Source organism: Anarhichas minor, unplaced genomic scaffold, assembly GCF_050575085.1.
Source record: "Anarhichas minor isolate MPS153535 unplaced genomic scaffold, ASM5057508v1 ptg000017l, whole genome shotgun sequence".
Lineage (NCBI taxonomy): Eukaryota > Metazoa > Chordata > Actinopteri > Perciformes > Anarhichadidae > Anarhichas > Anarhichas minor.
The window spans coordinates 17,723,173-17,743,013 of record NW_027466463.1 but is presented as its reverse complement, the minus strand read 5'-3'; the positions used below and the strand labels follow the sequence as shown (position 1 = coordinate 17,743,013).

The following is a 19,841-nucleotide window of genomic DNA, read 5'->3' as shown; positions in this document are numbered from 1 at the left end:
TATTTCATCTTTGTCCTCTCTGTCTCTTCAAACTTGCCCTGCACGCATATCATAGCGGCTGTCGGCTGCATATCAAACGCTGAATTCACACTCATCAAAACCGCACAGCTCAAACGATGGCGTCAGATGTAGCCTTCTCTTCTGAGTAGAAAGGGACAGGATAGTCTATTGATTGCCACTGATGTTGGCTACCAGCTTGGGGTTCAGTAATCGTCTGTTGCGCGGGTTGTGTGTTTTGCACCGGATTGGACTGCAATCGCAAGCTGGAGGTGTGCAACAGCGACTGTCTACTTCTAATGACATACATACACATCAGTGTTCGGCTGACGTTTTTTTTTTTACATGTGTGGGTGTTTGATTTTGTACAAGCTGCACGTCTTTGTCGCAAGTCAGGGAAACGGCTTTGTGTCTTTGCTCAGTCTTTACATTGTAATTCATGTAATAGAGCACAGAATATGATACAGAGCGTTAAATAATAAATACATTGTGCTTAGGGTAGTAAATGACTAATTAACAACCAACGGTGTAGAGAAGAGTAAGTAATACCTAATGATGAGGCATCTTCATTAACAGACCTGTGGGCCGAAATGGCTCAACAACTGTGCTTTATTAGGTATTCATTTTGACGTGTGGAGGATAACAAATACATAGAAACGTGTCCAGATGTGCAGATGGATTTTGCATCCATTGATGCATTGACAATAGTCTAGATGGATAAGCTATTGTACCTCCGTTCTCACCTGCTTTAGTAAGACATCCCTGAATCTCTTGCAACGAGTGCAGAATGCAGCTGAAAGGTCCTTTAAAAGTGTTGATGTGAGTTTTCTGTGATCTATCAAATGTGGCTCCCTAAATCCTCTCCAAACTCGGAATCCTATTTAAGATTTGTCTGCTTGGTCAGGCACCCACGGGCTTGTTGGTTGAACCTCACTCCGGGCTCAAAACCAAAAGAAAACTGTGGCTTTGAGATTGTGTCTCCTTCACTTTGAAACTCATTATTTTTGGGCTTTTGATCTGTGGACAGTGTGGACTCCTTTAAAGGATAAAGACCTTTACACACCGGCGGTGGTTTTGTGTGATTAGTTCACACGTCAATATATATTTTTTGTCATGAGTACTTTCACACAGATCACGAATATTACATGTCCGAAAAGCAATAAAACAAGGTCAATTTTTCTGAGCTTCCGCACCTCAAATAAAGGCATCAACCCATTTCAAAATGTACTTTATAGTTCACAACACTGAGGCTCTGTAGTCAGAACCAAGACAGCAACACTTTATTACTCCTTTCAACCTTGACAAAGGCAGCGCAGACCAGATCCACTCCTTTCGTTCTTACCTTTCACAATAAAAGCCCTAGACATGTCTACTGCAGAAGTGTTAACTAAAATTCACTCATCTCGCTAAAAGGAAACTCAATTAAATGTCTTAAAGTAGCTTAGAATATAGAACAGACAGAGTGCCAGACGCTGCTCTGGATATTTTTCTTACAGTCGCAATGAGTGCAGCCAAAGCAAGAGATAGTGTGTTCATTGTTGTCCAAAAACGATTAAAAACACATTAATGGGAAAGACTGAGTGTTGAGTCAATCCCATAGACACCTTACTGCAGCACTCACTAGTGCACCAAATGTGTGTTAATACACATACTGAAAATAGTCCCCAACAAAACACAAAACCACAGTGTCCAGCTCTTTTAGGAAATTGACTTAAATAGACAAAAAAATAAATATCAAGGGACAGACCAACACATTGTTGGTTTTGGTCATTTTATTTGTTGACAAGAAGAAAACTATAGGCCAGCTTTATTCTATCAAACAGCACCTCCAGACCTACCAATCTTCACTTCCCTTTGTTTCCGTTTACACTCTTTCACCGTGTCTGTATTTTTACTCTCTTCTATTGTGAAGCACTTTACGCCATCTCTTTTGGAAAAGTACAATGTGCTGTTATATGAATACACCTAGGAAGGTATCGTTACCTGACAGTTACACTGGGGTCATGTGTGACTCCGCAGGTCATAATGGCTTTAGTTCCTTTGATAACACTCTGGTCCTGTGGAGGGGTGGTTATCCTGGTGCGAGCTGTGGAGAGAGAGAGAAGAGAGAGAGAGAGAGAGAGAGAGAGAGAGAGAGAGAGAGAGAGAGAGAGAGAGGAAGAAGAAGAAAGTATTGGAGAGAGAAAAACACTTACAAAATGTCCTTCCTGAGAAAAAAAATCAAATACTAACGAAAACAACAACAAGCCAAACACATTTCAGAAAACTCATTTCAATTGAAATGACATGCTGCTGTTTTGTATTTTCTTTCGTGATGGCTTCTTGCCGAAAATGCCTCGGAGATGACTCCAAACTTGCACAGAAGGGTGCTTTTGTATCTGAAGGAATTGAGCGCAAGTTTTGTTATCATACGGCACAACCTCGTTACCCAACATCTGCTAAGCAGACATGCCTCTCAATGAAACTCCACCACTGCCACAGATCGTGACGGATTGCTTGGGCATTTACAACACACAAAATCAGGCATGAGTGGGTTTAAAAAAAAGGATGTGAAAGGCCGAGTCTATCTAAACCTGCACGCTCACCCCAGACCACAAGGTCAGCGGACGCCTCGTCGATGCCCCTGGAGTTGCTCGCCATGCAAGTGTAGGTCCCGGCGTCTGAGATGTGCGAGGGGGAGATGAGCAGGCTGCCCGACTCGAGCAGGGTGAACCTGGGCAGCTGGACCGAACCGCTCGCCAACACGCGCTCACCTTGAGTGCATGAAGAGAAAGAAACAGATGAGAAAGAACATACGCAAACAGAGAAAAAGATAGACAGAATGGAAGGAGAGAGGGGATAAGCAGGCATTCAGGACCAGAATAGGAGAGGGGATTGTGAGGAAAAACAAGGAGAGTGTTTCCCTGATCGGCTATTGGGATCCAAACAGGGAATCCAATCAGGCTTTATTTGTTAAGCCATGTGGTCCCACGCGTAAAAGAAAACAGACATCATAATCCCTAGGAGTGTGTGCGCGCGCGTGCATGCGGGTAACAGAGACCTTTCTGCCAGGTGATAGCCGGTCTCGGAGCTCCAGAGGTCTCGCAGTGCAGGATGACTGACATGCCGTCGATCACGGTGCTGTCTGAGGGTCCGGCTGTGATATTTGGGGCAATGCCTGAGGGGAGACAAACACACACACACAGACACACACACACACACAATAAAGAGAGAGCTCAGTACAGCGGATAGAGAAGGTAAGAGGGTTATAGAGGTGAGAGAATAAACGTCGATGGCAAAACCCCTCTTCAAACGTATTTTTTTGTAAGCGCCAGCCTGCTGCATCTCAGTGTTTAGGCGATGCTTTGTCCCACTAATTCTTCACGGATCGACACAGCATTCACCTTGGTGCTACAACTGTCTGCTGCCGGCCTAGTTTTTTTTCTTTCTTTTTTTTTGCACCCACCGAGATAGCGGATAATAGGAAGAGGAGGAAGGAAAATGACTGAGGGAGAAGCGTAGAAAGAGAAGGCAAAATGTAGATAACTGAAATCCCTATTAGTGACATGCAATAAATCAAAACTTTTATAGGATGACAGAAAACTGTATCGCTTCCAAGTGGAAAGAAGGATCAGGGAGTTTGTTCCAAAGGAGGAGTGCTGAGCTAAGGACAGAGGGAGTATAGGACAGAAGGAGAAGCGGGGACATGGATGTGTTAAGGAAAAGCGAGATGATGAGATGAGATCTGGAGGGAAGAGGGAGAAGAAGACGAGACAGTGTCAGAGTGAGAAAGAGAGGGAGTCGCTGATGGAAGGGGTGAGTTAGTGAAACAGAATATCATGAATTCTGAAAATGCGGTGCAGCGTGGAGGGGAGGCTGCGGGAGCTGAGACAAAGTGAAGAAAATTAGATGTCAGGAACTTGCCAAACAGATGCACTGTGAGGGCGAAATGAGCGTTCAATTTCAAGCAGTGGCGCGTGCTCGGAGAAAAAGTCTGAAAATGCATTCAGGTGATAAGAGTAAGGCAGCAAACACGGTATTAAGCTCCTTTTTCTGTAGTAATGTCAACTTTCAGTTCATATAAGAAAACTAAAACGCCATTCTTAACTACTGAGAGAATGCAAATAAATATATATAGTTCTGAAATTGCGGGAGTCAGAATTGCCTTAAAAGCACTAAATTGCTCCTCCTCTTCTCCCTCCTTACAGGTTGGAATTGCTTTCCATTTTTGCAAAAGCAATTACAGCTAGTCCTTTTGCCCGAGTTTGACAAGGGGCTTGAGAGAGCTGTGTAATAATTTAACACTACTCTTTTTTTTTTTGAAACAAGCCACATTGTAGTATAATAGCAGTAATTATCTGTTTAAACCATTTCTTGAAGAGCTGAGCACTCACTGGTAACAGCCAGATATGTGTTGGTCTGAACCTCTCCTGCCGGATTTCTGGCAAAGCACTGGAACATCCCGGTGTCATCAGGCAGGAGGCCGTTCACCTGCAGGCTGCCTCCCACCAGCACCCTGTACCTGGGCATCTTCACTGCGTTGATGGGCAAAGCATCTTTGTACCACACAATGTCTGGCTGGGGCACTCCTGCAGAGGGTGAGTGTGAGGGAGGGGTTTACAGACAATGAGTCACGCTTCCTTTTTCCCCCCCCATTGCATTTTTCGGCATTAAAATCACATGAAAAAATAATCATGTTTTTCACCTCGTGCCTGGCAGGGAATGTCCACCACCTTCTCCATCTCTGCTGTGATGTGCTTCTCCGGTTCCTTAATAAACTGTGGGGGTTCTGAGTGACGGAGTGAGGAGGAGAAACAGGATGACAAGTTGATAAAATAAGAAGCAAGATTGCAAACCATGCGGCTGTAATCATCAGAAAGCTCACAAAGTGCCCCTGTGGTACCGTGTGAGAGCTTACTATGACAGTGCCTATAATTGAAGACATTAGGAGGATGGTTAAGATATTGTACTGTTGCTTTAAAATGTACTGCTCATGGGGGCAGACTGCTCATACAGCAGCTGAAAATAATGTCACTACACAGTAGTTTAATTGCAGAAATCAGTAATTGATACACCATGATGGTTTTAAATGCATCATTCAAACTCATGGGGAGAGGAAAGGCTCGGTTTGCTCCTTCAAGGGAAGAGTTCACCACACCTTGTCCTTTGAATCACATTACAACCTTGAAAACATCAAAGTGTTTCGATGGGATGCAATGAAAGTGACTCGAGCGATGCCATTAAACAGTTTCTTGAGGCCAACCATTAACTTTCTCCCTTTTAAATCAATAACGATTTCCCCTCACTGCCTCATGACTTCACAGCTGTAGCTTTGCAAGATTCATACAGTGAGACCGGTGATATTTATATCATTTTCATACCAGCTCTGTTGTTTGAACTTGCCAACCTTAATGCTACGTTTACTCCCACACATTTGCCTGATTTACCGTACGGAGCTACTCGTTTTTTTTCCCCCCTTCCATTTAGAGTGTCGTGCTGATGCAAAAGCATACAGCAATTATGCATTATGACTAATCACATTACTTTCTCTGTACATTGTGCAAAGTAAAAGGAATAAAATGATGGTGAACTTTCAGGGCAAAATGCAGAGAATGAAAACACAAACATGAAGGAAATGTGCTCCAAATCATGAATTACTGAAAATAACAAAACACGCAACCAAAAGCACAAATATCAAACTACAAACAAGTCGATTAGTCAATGAACCTATTTTACCTTAGCGACAACGATACTGAAGCTTTCCCATCACGGCTCATATGAATGTGGATCTGGAGCACATTTCCTTTATATTTGTGCTTTCACTGCTTTTTTTTTTCCTTTCTCAAGGCCCACTGTAAAAATAGTACTTGCAATGCAGCGTCTAATTCAAGTACAAAGTGATAATACAAGAAGAAAAACAGACACGAGCATACTTCAGTTTCTTACCTAGTACATGCAGATAAGCCCCAGCGCTGACTGAGGGCACGCTGCTGCTGCGGAGAATGGCCTCGCACTCGTAGAAGCCGGCGTCGCTCACCACGGGACTGAGGACGGTCAGCCGGCGGTTGAAGTCGCTCAAGCCGCTGGTCACCAACACGCCGTTCTTACGCCATGAGATACTCAGCTTGATCAGAGGCCTGCAGAGTGAAACGTGAAGCCTCAGATATGTTTCAATCTCACTGAGAGAAATTGTTTTTCTTCTGCTCGGTAATAAATGATTCTGGTTCGGCAACACTGGTTCGATGGGACGCATATCCATCAATCTGTTTAATCTGCTGGAGCGTCGAGTATTGAAATACAGAAACATATCTGTTTATGGGCTGAGATGATGCCAACTGTTTTCAATTCAAACTGACTATTTGATGAATCAAGGGATGCCATTAGTGGAGCAGTCTGCTTTGATACTGCTTATTCATTCAAGATACAAGGACACAAAACCTTGCAAAACAAGAGAGAATATATTGGATTTAACCACAATTATCATTCAAGACTCATAGAATTATGCAATTTATTGTACAAAACAAAATTTGGACCAGTTTTGACCAGTTTAACCAAACATACATTACTTAAGATGGGTATTTGTGCAGTGCAGTATATGTATGAATGACAAATTAGATATGAATAAGAAGATTCACGCATTCCTGTTGTGATGGATAATCCACAATAAATGCCGAAACCACATTTATTCTGAGAAGCATAACCTCTATGAAATCTCCTGGTCTGAGTTCTCCCCACTGATTCAAGTCTACTGACCCTTTGACCCACATATGACCCCTGCAGCTCCAGCATGTTTACCTGGCGTTGGCGACGCACTCCACCGTGACCTCCGAGGTGCCTGTAACCACGCTCGTGTTCCTGGGAGGGATGATGATGGTCGGGGCGATGGGGTCTGCTGGACCTCCCACATCTAGACAGACAGACGGACAGATCGCCAAACACCAACAAAAAAACACACACATGTGGAGAGGTTAAGCAGAGATGATCTTGATAGATAAACAGAAATAGATATATTCATCACAGACAGAATGTGGCGAGTCCTCTGGACATTGTGTCCTATACATTTACATTTACACCCAGTGCACTCCGGGGGTGCTGAACGACGTGACATATTGAAACTGACCAGGGAACACAGTGTATCCGAGTTCTGACGGATGGGTCGAATAGGACGAGGCAGTGCAATGACTGTGGATAATAAGATGTCTGCCGAAGAACCAGAAACAGGGATAGAGAAATGTTGCCTGACGAACACGAAGCTGACGGGGTGAACAGGCTGCTGCGTGTACGCGCGCAGATATATTTTCATATGCGTTCAAAACTCGCATTGTTGACATAGTTTATGTCTGTGTGTGTTTGCGCTGTGAGCGCCAGAGACAGACAGCCCGTGGCGGTGAGAGCACAGTGTGTGCGCGTGCTGCTTGAGATGTGTCATGTCTGCGATAAAGTCACACTGATCCGTCAATCCCATCATGCCCTGGGAGTGTGCTTGTGGCTGCACATGTCAGATGCAGCTACAGGGGTTGTCATGATTCAATCTTAGCAATCTTGGGTCATCAGATGCCGTGTACTGGGCATGTGTGCGCGCACACACACACACACACACACACACACACACACACACACACACACACACACACACACACCGGAAAGGTGTACTTGAAAATATAATTCAACATATGTCTTGCTGAATTTGTCCCGAATAGTACGACTACTGTAACATGAACACTAGTCTCCCCAGAGATGTCTTTGACCTATGCCCTCGCCAAGTCTTAGGCATGTACTGTTGGGAGGCGAGGGCTCACGGGAAAAGCATCGTCAGGGACGTCGCTGCAGGAGCAGCAGCTGCAGCAGATACCGACAGACACACGTGCACACACAGCCAATCGCAAGCACTCACTCAAACACAACACGACTGTCAGTGTGTAGGCTCCACCGGCAGCATGCCCGTCACTGTGTGTACGATGTGTGGGTGTGTGTTTGTGTGTGCATACGTGAGCGCGTGAGTGGAATGCTCATGTAAATGTACGCTGTGATCCACTGAGACCTGCCAAGTTAAGACCTCCTGCTGGGCTCTCGATATAACCTGAATCAGAGTGTGTGTGTGTGTGTGTGTGTGTGTGTTCTAGCAGTAGTATAATCAACTCGTCCAATGTTCCCCATAGGCTATTTCTGTTCCCTTGTGTTGTCAACTGTAATATCTTACCCTCACCCCTCCTCATTCACTTCCGCACTGAACTCCAGTCTACCATGTCATAAGATGCTGTCTGTTAGGTTTCCTCTAACGTTTCACTTTGCGGCGCTAAAGCTACTCGAATTGGTTTGATATGTGTATACTGTGTTTTCTTGTTGTAGCAGCTAAGGGTGCTGGTGAATATTAAGAACTGCTTGGCAGTCGAACAGTCAGTCTGTGTCCCTGCCCCCCCCCCCCCCCCGTAGCCCCCTCTTTCTGCGTGCGTATATCTGCGAAAATGAGCAAATATGGCAACAGATGCACTTAGAGTACATCCAAGTGCAATGGAATGATATCTGATCGTAAAAGTAAAGCTTCTTAGCTGTCGCAGGGCGGTGGCAGGGCCATCCACATCCTTTACTTGAGAAAAAGTAGTGATCCAACAATGTAGAAATATAAGTCCTGCATTTCACGTCAGGGAAAATGCAGTATAACAAGTTAAATTGACTTTTATAATAAATATGAAAAGTAAAAGCACTCAATCTGCATATTTTTTGCAGTGGTGGAATGTGATGAACTACATTTACTCAAGTTTTTTATAAATATTTCTTATTGTGCTTGGTTGCTTTCCACATTTGATGTTGCATAAGATGTTACGGTGCAGCCACACGTGTGACCTGTGTGTTTACAGCATGTGGTTACTCACTCTCTACTGACAGGGTGATGGGCTGGCTGGTCTTGTTCTCTCCGTTCTTGTCATTTACCGCTTGGACGTAGTAGCGCCCGGCATCCGGCGCCACCGTGGACAGTATGACCAGCGTGTTGTCCAGAGTGATGGCACTGAGGAGGGAACAAGACAAGTAGAGCGTTTTTTAAAAATAATCTGTATTTTAATGAAGACCTATTGAAACGAGAAGATAAAGGAGAGGGAAAGTCAAGATAGGTGTCAGGAATCCAGCGTGAATGACAATTTCTTAATTCTTCTGCTCCTTCAAAACCAAGAAGTTCAGAGGAAGCTTCATAAAAAAAGAAAGAAAACACAATACATGTTTAGCCTTCGGAGGAAGCGTCAGACTGCCTAATTAGAGCTAAATATGTTTGGAGTCTGGTTGCGTGTCCACACTTGATCCCACTGCTGGAAAGGGTATTAAACATTTTAACATTTTAATTACACTGTTCAAGCTGCATTAGGTATATCGATTTACGATGTGTAAACACGGTGTCGGTGCTGACTGAGCAAGGCAGAAATATTGACAACCTCCCTTGTTCATACCTCTCCTCATGGTCCGCTCTGAAATATAATAGCCCTGCGTAATAACCCACGGCTTTTAATTGGCTATTTGTACCCCGCTGCTTCCAGTGGTCTGCACTCTGGCAGCCAACAGCTTTTGGCTGCCAGGAATAGAGTCTTCCTTGTCGGCTGCTGAAATGATGACTGAATAAATAAACACTAATCCGTTTTCATCAGTGTTCTATAGGGGCTAATACCTGGCGCCTAGTTGTCTCTATCAAGTTCTCTCTTGGACTCTCCCTCGTCCATGTAGCAACCAGTGAGGGAGAAATCTCCCCCCCCCCCCCCCCCTCTGCCGCCTGATGTGGCAGCCCCCTGACTATGTTTACAATCAATATTTTCTTATTATCTGTGCCTGTTCAACAATCTGGCGGTAGATAGCCCGTTCCAACTGGGTGCCTCCCTCCACATACATCTTTTCCTCTGGCCTTATCCCTCCATCTACTGGTCCGTCCTACTCCCCCTCTCTCCTTAACTCCATCCATTCCACCAGATGGTGGATGTAGTCATGTGAGGAAGCGGTATCTGGTCATCTACCCTGGCAGAAAACACAACTACCTTTACCTACTACTACTACATTTGGGAATAAACTCTTCAACACAACAGGTAAAATGTATTCCAAATAAAAAACAACAACAACTAGATAGCACATTTATGACATTTGTGACACACCTGAATACAAATGCACGTTTAAACACGCCAGGAAACAAAAGAGAGCTTCAGTCATAGACCAATCGGAAAGCTTGGTCAACAACTAATCTATTCAATTGATTTAAATCATCAATTAGTTGGTTCTATGTTATGCACTGTGGTGACATCTCCTAAGGCGGGGCCAGCCAATGGGGCGCCTCGTGTAGCTCAAGTGATTGATAACAGGAAGTGAAACCGTCTCAAAACAGACATACTGGATGCTTGATGAAGCTAACGCCTGGCTACACTGGGTGAGAAACACAAATACTGTACATGATAAAATATATATATATGATTTTCCGAGCATGGCTGCATTCCCCATGTTCATTTATTTAAAATATGTATTTTTATTGTATTAAAAGAGCGAGGATATGTTTGGTTTTTTGAATAAATAACAAAAAGTTTTTTTTTTTTGTCCGATTAACAATGGATCAGCCAAAGCTATAATCAACAGATTAATCAATTATCAAAATAGTCCTTATTTGCAGCCCTAAGAGAAAAAAATCAACATCATCCAAATGGTTGTTGCTCCTACCCGCCTTCCGTACTCCTTGACATTTCAGTCGGATTTTCTCTTTGACGTTTTCTTTCAAGTTCCCAGAGCTATTGGCAGCACACAATTATTAATAACAGCTATCTGAAATAACAAACAAAACGTCTTTGACTCCCTGGAAGTAATGGCTTTTTCCTAGAGAAGTACAGTAATTATGGCTGCTTGTTGCACACAAATGTGAAAAAAAATATAAACCCCGTCATGTACAATTTCGCCATGTCTCCTCTCCTCCAGCACAAACCCACTCCACTTCTCCGTCCATGTGTGCCTCCATCCTGTCCTGGATCTCACCAGTGTGGGATGTGCAGTGCCTTATTAAGGGAGCAAGAGAGATTGTGAAAAAAAATCAAAATAGGGATAATAATGCTCACAAGCACAGACCAAACTCTCTTTTTAGCTCCAGAGTGGCAGGTAGGAAAAGCATCGGACACAGCACAGAGCGGCATACAAGCTACCTGTGCTGTTAGCATTGAAGCACGATGACTTATGAGATCCATCTCCGGACTCATTTCTCAAAGCAGCCTCAGTCAGTGGGCTCATTTGGGATTCCCTGTGCATGCTGAGACTGAAAACTTCCTAAAGGGACTTGGCAGGCCTCAATGGCTGCAGCTTATGATCTGCGGTAAATATTTAATGCCAGCTTGCTGGAGCGGTGACATCCTGGACGCACGGCCATGAATTATGGATCCCCCTTAGGGATGCGGGGCAGAACGGCAGTGTCCAAAGCGGTTGAATGAATCCCAGGTGACTTCCCAGGACCTTTCTAAAACGGGGACACAATCCGGGGCTTAGCTTCTTTACCTGTCGCTTAAGAAACTCGTGAAGATAAATATACAGGGCAGTGCTGGTAAAGTTATAAGAGGCAGGGTTTCATACGGCCTGGAGGAGACAGCCCATTCTCACCGTGGTAATGTACAGCATCGTATGAGTGCAGCTCGCTCTCTTTTTCCTCCAAAGTCCACTCCCTGCTCAATAACCCCGTCTAAGCTCAAGCCAAAATAAGGTTCAACTTATATTCTACCATCATCCAGAGCAAGTCCTGATTTCATCAATAATAATTGGAGTGGGAGGCAATATTTTCCGCCGGCTAGTTGATTTTAATGCGTTTCCCTGCTGAGCATTCTCTCCCCTCAGCCTGTAATCAGGCTGCTGCAGTGGGGGTCACACAAGACTTTATTGCACAGCGTGCTCGCCGGTCCTCAGGGATCAAAGACCGCATGATGCAGGAAGAAATTAAAAGTAAGCCAATTATCCAGAATGGCTTTACATGTATATCAAGGGAGCAGGAAGAGGGAGATAAGACTTTGGTTAAAAGAGGTAATGGAATTGTTCCATTTTTTTTTGACCAGCTTCCTGAAGTAATTTCTTATTTTAGCATGTTGCTTTAAAAAAAAAAAAAAAGAAATCGTATTCATTATCTCTCTGAATGCATTTTGGTCATCTTTATTAAAATCCCTCGTCTCTCATTGGTGTGTGAGCAGCTGTCTGAGGCTTGCTCGTAATGATGGCTTACCATGTAACCGGCACACTGCAGGGATTTGTCAAGCCACTGAGCGGAGAAATCTGGACAAATCAGATATGTAAGAACATGCCTCTGTACCTGTTTTTATGTCTATTCCTGCAACTTTGAATGCTTTCTCCATTTATTCAAACCCAATTTCCTTTTTTCCATTATTACTTTCCAGAAAGAGCTGCGGTCCACGAGAGAGAGCCTGGCAGGCTGGACAGCTGCTCGGAAACATCTTGGCCCAGTCCGCAGCTCAACGTGCCATCCCAGTTTTACTTGCAGCAGGAAGCAGTACTGGCCTCATATGCAATTACTTTCTCTTGGATCAATTGATATATGTGAGGCGTCAGGGGCTTTTCAATGACTGCCAGCCTGATAATGATTCCGTAGCACTTAAATCAATACCGATGATGAGGATTCATGTTTGATTGAAACGGGAGTATAAATGTTTCATTTGCAGGGGGTCTATTCATCGCAGAGCAATATTTATTTATTTAACTGTTAGAAGTAAGGAATGAGAAAGCACCATGAATTCACATCTGTTTATTTATTGGCGGGGAATACAGAGATCCTGCAATACCTGACGGGTGGAGCAACAAGGCCCCCCTATTCCGTGTCCGTACCTTTTATACAGAACAGTCCTGCCTTCAACAGATTGTGTGAAAGGGGCTTTAGAGACTCAACTCACAAGTTGTGTCGCGTGTTTTGCGTCATCTGATTGGCCTTCACAGAGACCACCAATCAAACTATAGGACGAATATCGGCTGATGTGGATCGGTGGCTAATCGATCGGAGCTGCTTTTCATCATTACTAATAAACTGCATAACAAGGAAATGAAATAAACATGGATCCAGTGATGCGCTCTCTTTGTTTATTTCGTCCCTGGACTCATTTTTTAACAACTAATCTTAAGAGCATATCTTTGTATCTAGTTCAACCACTGACTTTGTCAGTCTGTGTGCATATCGTATCGTGTCAATCCAGTTCTGACACATTTTGACAGAGCTGTGGCTGTTCTTACACACACACACACACACACACACACACACACACACACACGCTCGGGAGTGTTTTGGCATCTGTCGTGGATGTCCCTCTCCGCCGGGCCCAACCTCGCTCCACAGCCTCAGACCTCCATTACATGCAGACAAATGTCGGCGGATTGGCCTCCCCCAGGAGAGAGGGAGAGGGGTCAAGCAGCTCACATGGCTGGCTAAAGTATGAGTCAAACTACAAGCCAGATGAAGGCAAAAAAGAGAGAGTTGGAGAGAGATAGAAGGGTGAGAGCAAGCAGCAGGCTACATGTCCCACTGCTCAATAGACCTGTGATGAAAAAGCCTCAGCTCCTGGGGCCGGGCAGAGATAGAGGAGTGAGAGAGATTGGGAAGAGTTAAGGGAGTGATGCTCATGGAAACAGACCCTTGTTTTCTCACCGGCGGCAAGAAGTAGAGATTTGTGGCTCGCTGTTCACTTTCTGCTTCCCTGTTCGTCGCGGTTGGTTGATTGTTCAGGAAATAGTGAAGTAAAAACGGATGTCCTAAATACCACGCAAGGTCAAATAGTGACATCCAAATGAACTCAAGGTCATTTCTGATCTGCCGAGTGAAGTATTTACAAAACCAAACATACCAGGCTGTCCCTGAATCCAACCGCAGCTCTAATCTTTAAATCTGTGGGCACATATGACAATTTGATATTGGTGCCAATATAGGTTTTGGTACACAATCCAAAACAATACTTTTTTTTTTTTTTCACCTTTGTTTGGGGACAATAAACAAATGTCTTGACTAGGCTTCTATAGGAATGCTCACCCAACACTTGGCATATTTCATTATTGACTTTATTGAACTTAATTCAACAAAATATGCCCGAGCATCAAAACGTATTGAGGTTCATACATAAATGTAGTCCTGAAACTATCAATTCTTTAGCTGATTGACAGAAAGTAAATCATCCATTTTCATAATCGATCTCAAGGGATTTATTAAGCAAAGCAAGCAATTAGAAGATGCGTCCTTGGGTCTAATCAGTAAATAATACACAAATAAATCAGTAATAATAAAAAAACAATAGTCGCAGCTCTATTTTTCATTCCTGCATACACGTACAAGGTCTTGTGTTGTTAGAGCTGCGTCTCGCTGACATTCCCTCCCTTGTGACCTGCAGATTGCCGGGTTCGTGACTAATGCTGGGCAGTTGGTCGTAGGGAAATGCAGAGAAAGGGCCTGGCTATTCACTGGCCCTCGTGACTAATGGGGAATCCATATCAGACTGACAGGACCAGAGCATCACAGGCAGGGGCCATTAATTGATCAGTAGCTACAGCAGATTACTCAAGGGAATTGCCGTGTGTGTGTGTGTGGATGTCCTCCCACTGACTCCACCCGGTCAGGCTCCTCTGTGTTCTGTCTTAACGGACACCTCGACAAGGTTGTTTTCAGTGTAATGCAGATAAATCCATGCCCAAGTGTCAATGGAAAAGTTTCTGGGAGAGGAAACCAGGTAGCGGGCAGTTAGTTGTTGTCAGTGGTGAAATAGTAAGAGGACAGGCTCCGCTTTATCCAGCGGCAGACTCTAGCCAGCAGCCCTGAAATTCCTGGCAAATGTGTTTACTGAAGGAGCCTCTGATTATACACCACATTAAGTCCCCAAAATAACACAACAAATCACGGGCAGGCTGAATGGAAAAGACCCTGCCAAATGCATTCCCATTCAATAAGGGAAGAATAATGACTGTTAGCGCTATATAAGTTCTTTTTCTCCTTGCATCCTGCTCTACATCACAACACAACATAGACGCGAGGACCCTGGGTGAACCGATCCATTGCTAGCTGCATATTTTTAGCAACGAGTCAAACGAGGACACAATTCCTTGAGCCTGGAAAAGCATCAGATAGAAACACCACAATAAGTGAATCCGTAAGTTTATGGGTGTACTGTGAGAGCCAGCGCAGGAGTCTTTGCCTACGCCAAGAACAACAGCTGCAGAGGTCACATGGCAAAGAGAGAGCAGTCACAGTGCCACAGTGAGACGTTGCCTTGCCAGGGGGGGGGGGGGGGGGGGGGGAGACTGGCTGCAGGGAAGCAACAATGCAGTATTCACTAAGTTTCTGTGGGTTTCCTTTACACACGCAGGGCCAGGGCGATGTGCTGCGTTCACACTATACATAGCAGTTTACGTGCATCCGTGACCCTGGGGGCAAATAACTTTTAACTGGTTATGAAACAGACTCCATTCAATACGGATGCTTCTCAGTGACCCACATAAGTAAACTAGACCATCAACGAGAAGATTGGCTTCTCAGCCACCAGGTCCCATTCCGGCGGAATCAGACGAAATCATGTGGGTTCACCAGAAACTCCGTCAGCTCAGACTCCAGCGTGGCCTCCGGCAGCGACCAGCCCGCAACAGTCGGACCCAGATTCCCCTCACAAAAACGTCACCCCGGAGTTATTTCCAATCTTTTGCCACCTTTCTACTGCAAAAAAACAAAAAAAAAAAAATAGCAAACAAGACAAGACAAGAAAACATCCTCCCAACTGTGTGACTTAAATTGAAGAAGCAACAGACAGCATTTCCACACAGTTCAGGCCAAAGTGATCACAAAGTGAATGCAAACACAATGCGACAAATAATGTAGTAGAAGTACAGACGCCTGTGGAGAAAGCGTCCATTTAAATAGCTGCTGGTTGGTGGTGATTACCACAGTTATTCTGGGTCTGGCTGCTTCTTCCCCCTCTCTCCTCTAAGGCTGAGGTGTGATTAAGCAGAGCACAGAGAAAAGAACAAGACGAACCCCTGGAGAGTCTGCAAATTAAAGTTATGACACCTGAGGAGGGATAGCAGGAGCAGGGGACAATGAGCAGAGGTAGAAGAAAAGGGAGTAAAAAGTACAGAGTGGTAAAGTAAAAGAGGTCTTCAAAACGAAAGAGAAAATGGTCTCCATGGTTGTAGTCCATTGGATTTTTTTTTTAGTGCTCTTCCTCCTCTCAATGCTATTCTATATCGTAACTTGCCACACATGAATCTTGCAGATGGAACCAGCAGTCTTACGATGACTATAACTATGATATATAGACGCCCATGTGACAATGTTTTAAGAGACCACACAGCTCTCCAGAGTCTGGAGAGCACTAGTCCTCAAAGAGAGCCTTCGTCAAGGTAACATTTGCAGTTCGGCGCTGAACTTTCTCTTCGGCGCTCACTCAGTCTCCCCCACTAGTGAGACTTTGATGCCTCTGCAGAGTAAACGCTAGTGGCACAGATCAAATTCAATTAAATGATTTTCAATAAAAAAAGGCTGCCTGTTATCAACGGTGCTCATTTGCACAGAGTGACCTTGGTGGCGCGCGCGGCATTAGCATTCTCAGAGCTGGAGGGTAGGTGGGGAGGATGGAGGGAAGCACAAGTACACACAGTGGGTGGCCGGAAAGTGGAGACAAAAGGAGAGAGAGAGAGAGAGAGAGAGAGAGAGAGAGAGAGAGAGAGAGAGAGAGAGAGAGATCAACGGAAGACATAAACGAGAAAGGAGAAGGAGCTGAACGAGGGTAAGCTAATGGAGTCGAAAGATTCTTTGGTGGACCCTTCTCGCCAAAACCGTCGACAGTGTGATCATTCAACAAACCTTCATAACAAGAATTTCTTCAAATAACAGCTTTAAAAAAAAAAGAGAGCTCCACGCGGCTCCATTGTTCGACCTTTTTCTCGGCCGCTTCTCAAAAGTCATCCGCACTTCCACGACGAGATGGAACGAAATCGGCGCAGCCGGCCGACCCACGACCGTCCGCAGCCTTCAGCGTCTCAGTCAGTCGCGGGCGCGCTTGTCTCATTGTCATTCTAGGTCAGGGTATGATTACTGATGAGGAGGAGCTGATAAGAAAGATTCACTCTAACCAAGGGCAAGGTCACCCTCCCACTGCGAAGAAATGCAGATGTGATGCGATGGGGATAAGTGCCTTTTTAACACACACACACACACACACACACACACACACACACACACACACACACACACACATACACAAGCGTACGTAGCTACACACCCTAAAAGTATTCCCACACACAAACACAGGAACAGAGATGTGTGTAACAAAAGCCCTGTGTACCTGAGCCCCACCAAAAAAGCCAATCAATGAATGAAAAACAGAAGCACAATCACCTTGACTGAAGATGTAAAGTATGTAGCCTAATGGGAGCTACAATATCAATACGGATATTGTGAACTCGGTCTATTCTTAGAAGACCACCACTTTTATCATATTCTGCTTACAGGTCTTGGAAGTATTACTGCATTTGTGAAAAAAACAAGCCTTGAAATAAAAAAGGAATCAATGGGTGTGGAGTTAACCAGACCTCTGTAGCGCACTCCTCTTCTCTGCTTGAGGATAGCAGCTCAAGGATACTTTAGTCGCTGTTAGAATAACACACTTGAATCTTCAAACGTAACGTGGGCGCCAGGTTTTGAATGCGTGGAGTAAAAAAAAATACGATATCTCTGGTTCTGCTGAATCAATATTAATCTTCTTGCCCCATTATGAGTCTGACAATGTCATAGGTGTGCAATGCTTAATCGGTGGAGGGCTCTTTTAATAATATATAAGCCTAAATAAGTCAATGCACATCCATTCATTTCACATGACTCTAAAATTGGAGAGGATCAGTACAAAAATTGTCCACCGCTCCCTTCTTCGTCTGAACAGCAAATCGCAGAGAGAGAGAGAGAGAGAGAGAGAGAGAGAGAGAGAGAGAGAGAGAGAGAGAGAGAGAGAGAGAGAGAGAGAGAGAGAGAGAGAGAGAGAGGGCACCTCTTTTCCAATCCAACATTTACACATTTCCTTTTCAAGTGAATAGAATGGGAAGGTAAACCAACAATCCCATTTTAAGCTGTCAGCAGCTCCAGCGCTCGCTGGTCCCATCGGGTTGTGATGGTGCCACCGCTGCCGGCTGGCAACTACTGATAGGTGACCTCAGAAACACACCAATTTCGAGACTAAAATGAAGACAGACAGAGACATAGATAAACTGAAAAAAAAGTGGTACGCTTAGGTTTTCCTTCTCAAATAAAATTGAGGAACAAAGTGGAGGTTTCATTTCACACGGTGCCAAAAAACGGCTTTGGTCTTGGCCCTCGTCTCGCGGGATGAATTCAAACTCTCCTTTAGCAGAAAATGTAGCAAGATGAATGACAACAGACAGGTAGGAGCAGACGCTCTCCGACTAAAGCACTCAAAGGAACAAACGAGGCTCGAAGAAGTATTTACAGGATCAAACACAATTCACAATACAATTCAAAGTAAAGTAAAAAAAAAAAAGAAAACAAAAGAGAAGGACTTACATGCGACTGCTGGGTGGAATCTTGCGGCCATCTCTAAACCAGGTGACCTGTGGCTGGGGGAAGCTGCGAATGCGCGGCGCCCAGATAACGGCGCCCTCTCCCTGAGAGACCGACTGGGTGCGCTCACCCTCCTCGAAACTGCCCATAACTACAGGAAGACAAACATACAAAGACAGAAAAACACGGGAGCGAGTGAGAAAGGGAAAAAGGGTGCGTAAAGCCAAACACAGACAAATCTCCCTTCACTTCCTCGTATCTGACTTTTGGTGCCCGCGGAGGTTTGGCCATCTGCTTCTCTGTTGTGAAATGTTACAGTGAGCCACTGTGATGGACAACGCAGTGTTGTTGCCATGGTGTCTGCAGTACATCAAGAAAAGCTAGAAGGAACCCGAGATGTAATGACTCACGGAGAGAGGACACAGAGGGGACGCTAAATTGACTCATATTCATATTCCGTATCCTCCTGTGTGGAGGCATCAAGGGCAATCAATCTTGATCAGGCTCTAAATGTGTGCATTACTCAACATAGTCGATGACCAGCGCTGCAGCTATTATATTATCTGCTGATATATTTCATTTGTTACAGCGCTTTCATTCCTCCCCTGCCTCATTATATCTTAAAAGCTGACAAAAATACTGCGTTATATTCCTGCGTCTGCTTATTCGTAAGTGAGATCTATGGGCAGGACTTTTCTGATGGATTTCACGTCGATCAGCCCTAACTTCAATTGTTGTTTCGATCTCGGCTGTGCAGTTCTCCGTTGCTGACTGTAAACCTTTATAGGACAGCAGTAACGAGCAGTGTTTGTCTTTTCTTCCTCCACCGCTGTCTGAAAGAGAAAGTGCAGACTTTGGGTTTTGTGACAGCTGCATACCTTAAAGATTGTTTATATTAGCTCCATGAGAGGCGAGGGAAGGATCATATATTTGTCTCTTGAATTCAAGGGAAACAATAAAGAAAACACTACTGAAATCATTTGAACGTAACATCAAACACTCAATTAACTTCTAACACAGTTTAGAAATAATAATATCTTTGAGAAATGTAGGGATCAAGGTATGGGGGCTTTGAACCGGGGATGTCGGAGTGGTTGTGCTTCAATGGCAATCTTATTTTTCCCGAGCTCACGCTCTCTTTCAAAGAGAATAAAAAAGGTAATCTGGCTTTGCGGTGGAGCTGTGGTGCTTAGCTTAAATGAAAATCTGGGAAGTGTGCAAATCCCCTGACTTTGATCTGCGGTTCCGGCGGTGCAATGTCCTCCTCCCCCTCCCTAAACTCTAATGCCTCGGCATGTTTCCCTTTCTCCGAGGTGTGTCTCCG

At 44.5% G+C, this 19,841-nt stretch overlaps 1 protein-coding gene across 1 annotated transcript in view; it reads right to left on the bottom strand.

Annotated features, from left to right (window-relative positions):
- The window catches only part of sdk2b (sidekick cell adhesion molecule 2b), a 68,416-nt gene that overhangs the window by 36,777 nt on the left and 11,798 nt on the right, over positions 1 to 19,841 (bottom strand). Inside the window, exons 3-11 of the mRNA XM_076092854.1 lie at positions 18,521 to 18,668; positions 8,850 to 8,983; positions 6,772 to 6,883; positions 5,923 to 6,113; positions 4,682 to 4,765; positions 4,371 to 4,565; positions 3,038 to 3,154; positions 2,583 to 2,750; positions 1,981 to 2,083 (exon numbers count right to left, since the gene is read on the bottom strand). Coding sequence (XP_075948969.1) covers positions 1,981 to 2,083; positions 2,583 to 2,750; positions 3,038 to 3,154; positions 4,371 to 4,565; positions 4,682 to 4,765; positions 5,923 to 6,113; positions 6,772 to 6,883; positions 8,850 to 8,983; positions 18,521 to 18,668 — 1,252 coding nt within the window. The remainder of the gene's footprint in view (positions 1 to 1,980; positions 2,084 to 2,582; positions 2,751 to 3,037; positions 3,155 to 4,370; positions 4,566 to 4,681; positions 4,766 to 5,922; positions 6,114 to 6,771; positions 6,884 to 8,849; positions 8,984 to 18,520; positions 18,669 to 19,841) is intronic.